This window comes from Lathyrus oleraceus, chromosome 1 (genome assembly GCF_024323335.1).
Source record: "Lathyrus oleraceus cultivar Zhongwan6 chromosome 1, CAAS_Psat_ZW6_1.0, whole genome shotgun sequence".
Classification (NCBI taxonomy): Eukaryota; Viridiplantae; Streptophyta; class Magnoliopsida; order Fabales; family Fabaceae; genus Lathyrus; species Lathyrus oleraceus.
In genome coordinates this window covers 149,588,206-149,591,565 of record NC_066579.1, presented here as the reverse complement: position 1 = coordinate 149,591,565, position 3,360 = coordinate 149,588,206, and the positions used below count along the sequence as shown (strand labels likewise).

At 33.2% G+C, this 3,360-nt stretch overlaps 1 protein-coding gene across 1 annotated transcript; it reads left to right on the top strand.

The window, feature by feature from the left end:
• Positions 1 to 971: 971 nt before the first annotated feature.
• Positions 972 to 3,143, top strand: LOC127123140 (60S ribosomal protein L30). The gene is made up of 5 exons (XM_051053391.1): positions 972 to 1,188; positions 1,288 to 1,393; positions 2,088 to 2,189; positions 2,799 to 2,867; positions 2,955 to 3,143. Exons 1-5 carry the CDS (start codon positions 1,168 to 1,170, stop codon positions 2,993 to 2,995), a joined length of 339 nt encoding a protein of 112 aa, XP_050909348.1. The 5' UTR covers positions 972 to 1,167; the 3' UTR covers positions 2,996 to 3,143.
• Positions 3,144 to 3,360: the final 217 nt, after the last annotated feature.

Here is a 3,360-nt window from a genome sequence, read left to right as displayed (position 1 = left end):
AAACATCATATCAGGGTTCCCCTTCAACTTCTCAATGTCTTAGAACCATATGATGAATGCTTCCTTTTCCAGTTTCCATTTTTCTCTCAGCGATCTTAAGGAATTCTCACCCAAAGTTTTCTTGTTTAGCTACTTTTTGCTGGATGGTCCCCCGTCAATGGGGAAAACGACAAGGTTTGTTGGCGATCTTGAAGTAGATGTATAAGAGGTGACTCTGGTAGCTAGATCAGAGACCATCATCACTAGTCGCACGATATTCTTATTCATGAGACATGGCTTTCATAATTATATGAATGAAATGAATTCGATGTGAAAATACATGATAAATAGAAGTTAATTACCTCAAACGATGCCATTGTTTCATGGAGGAAGGAGGAAACGAAGGTGCTTTGAGAATGAACTCTTATGGTGCGACAATGAGAACTTCAAATATGGCGGAACAAGGAGGATCTCCAAGGTTAATAATTAAACGACCAACTTAGTGAACTCTGAGAGATGTATTTTAAGAGTGAAAGTGAGATAATACGTGTAAGTGGCACATGATAGAGTTTAGATATGACAGATGGTTGAAATCGTCTCTATTTAACCCGACATGTGAGACATGGAGTCGTTCGATCAAATATAGCGACATATGATGCTAGAGAGATTAAGATCAGATGCTCGATTTTCTGCTGAAGTTTCACTTGATCATCCATCCAATTTAGTGGAACTATATATTTAGCATTCGTAATTGGACACACCGTTGTATGTCTTTGGATGACCCAAAACAAAAAGTGTTATTATAAATGTGAGAAAATAGTTTAAAATTATGGGAGCATATTTATAATCAAGTGTTTTTATATCTAAATCCATCATTTTTTCTTATTCGTAAAACTGAAACATGTCTCAAAAACAAATAAATTACGTGTGCATGAGTATATTTCCCAATTCTAAGAATATCTTTTACTTTTCACGAGGTGGGGAAGCAATTCAAGAGTGCGTTAAGCAATTTACTTTTTTTCCCCTATTAGCCTCTATTGTGAATTATAGCGCCCCCAAAAAGCCCAATTAATAGACACAACCCCAGAAACAAATAAATTCTCAAAACCCTAAATATACTTTCACCACGTTCTGGTTTTCAGTCGTCTAGGGTTTCTGGTTGAATTTAGTTTAATCTTCGACGCAACAATGGTGGCCGCAAAGAAAACCGTATTGATTCTGTGTCATTATCATGTTACTTCTTTTTCAGTTAACTGTGTCTATTTAAAATTGTGATTTTGATTGTGCTGTTTGATCTTGATCTTGCAGAAGAAGACCCATGAGTCTATCAACAACAGACTCGCTCTTGTGATGAAGAGTGGGAAGTACACATTGGGTTATAAAACTGTTCTCAAATCTCTCAGGAGCTCCAAAGGTAAGTTTTTTATACTTTAGAATTTTTTGTATCGATCTGATCTAATTATTACTTGGTTTGCTTCTTCAGCGGCATTGAATTGATAGGTTGTTTGTTGAATTTGTTTTTTTATATAAAAAGCATTTTTTTCCTGAATTGATGAGAGGAATTTTTTTTTACTGTTTTCTTTAGATTTGAATAGAATGAGAACGAAGTGTTTAGGCTGTGAAATCTGATTGTAAAGTTGATTTTTGTTTACTGTTATATGGAAATAGCTGTTGTACTGTTTTGGGTTTCACGATTTTGGTTGATACATGTGCTACACTGATTGTAGTTGTTACGGTGTGAATTAACTACAATTTGTTCTATAACATAAAGATAGTGAATAACGGTATTGATATTGGCACGTGCCGATATGTTTGTCATGGCCATTTTTGCGAACCTTGGGAATTGGTGTGTGTTTGGTTGGAAAATATGGTTTGTTCACAATTAAACTTGAAAGTGTTATGTGGTGACATAGTATTTTGTACTGTATAGTAGAGATTGAAATTTAATTGCAGCTATTAGACTTAAAGTATTCTATCATGTTCTGTTTATAACTAATGTGCTTGTGGATTTTGTTTGTGTGTTGATTAATGAGTGCTTAACTTAATCTGTTGATTATCATTGTGGATGTGGATTTTGCCAGTTGTTAACATTCTTTGATTGTTTGCAGGGAAGTTGATTATCATTGCTAACAATTGCCCACCATTGAGAAAGTCTGAAATTGAGTACTATGCTATGTTGGCGAAGGTTGGAGTTCATCACTATAATGGAAGTAAGTCCTCTATCTCATCACTATGTGTCATTTTGAAATTTTACTGATTAACACTAAATGAAGAACAAACATATGGAATGTGTTTGTTCAATAGTTTGAAACTAGTAGTAATGTTGCATTGGACTGGCTAACTTACTGTTTAGCATTTTTCTTTTCGCCTGTTTTGTGTTGTTCTTTACATGATCATTGTTTATGTTTGAAGCTAGCTTTAGTAGCTTTAACATCAATTTGTTATACTTTTGAATTGGTTGTCCATAAGCAGCATTAGTAATTTGGTATTGCTTGTATATTGATCAAATGGCCTCATGGTTATATTTCATAGTTGTTTCATTTGTGATAGCCTTGCTAGATTATTGTTTAACAAAACAGTCTTAATAGATTATAGATGATATTGTGATTTGCATCAGTGTCAATTGTGGATAGCAGAAAATAGAGGATTGTTACAATTCTTCTATGCAATAGTGCTAATGCATTATAAATTTGATATTTCTATAATGCCATTTTTACATGGATTTGATTGGTATCTTTGAAGTCTTTGTTGCTGCTGTCTTGTATAAATCAATTATCTTCTATTCAAATCCCTTAACAATGTTTTCTTGCTTCTTATAGACAACGTGGATCTTGGCACTGCTTGTGGAAAGTACTACAGAGTGTGCTGTCTCAGCATTGTTGATCCTGGTATCGTATTATTCTTTAGATATCATTCAAGCACAAGAAATTAATGTTGTTTTTCAGTTTTTGATTTATTATGCTTTTGTTTTACAGGTGATTCTGATATCATCAAGTCACTGCCTGGAGATCAATAGAGTTGTATCATGACGTTGATTTTTGTCACTTTCAAACAAACATGTATTTGTTTTCTGTTTGCTTGTTTTTGTTTATTAAGACAATGTTAGACACAAATTTATGTAGACTTCAGAAACAACTATTTGGGTATTTGAGTATTCTGATCAATCGATTGCAAAATCTTATAAATGTTTTTTCGAGCAACATAATTCTTTAGTATCGGTGTTTGGGACGTTTGCTTGTGTTTGATCAAATTCTTTAACCTTGAATTATTATTAAAGATAAAAAGTATATTAATATAGTGCCTGTCAATCTCTTAGCTCTAGTTTCTCTTATTCTAATGTATTGTTAATGTAATTGTAAATTTTTTAGTTTTTGGAATTCT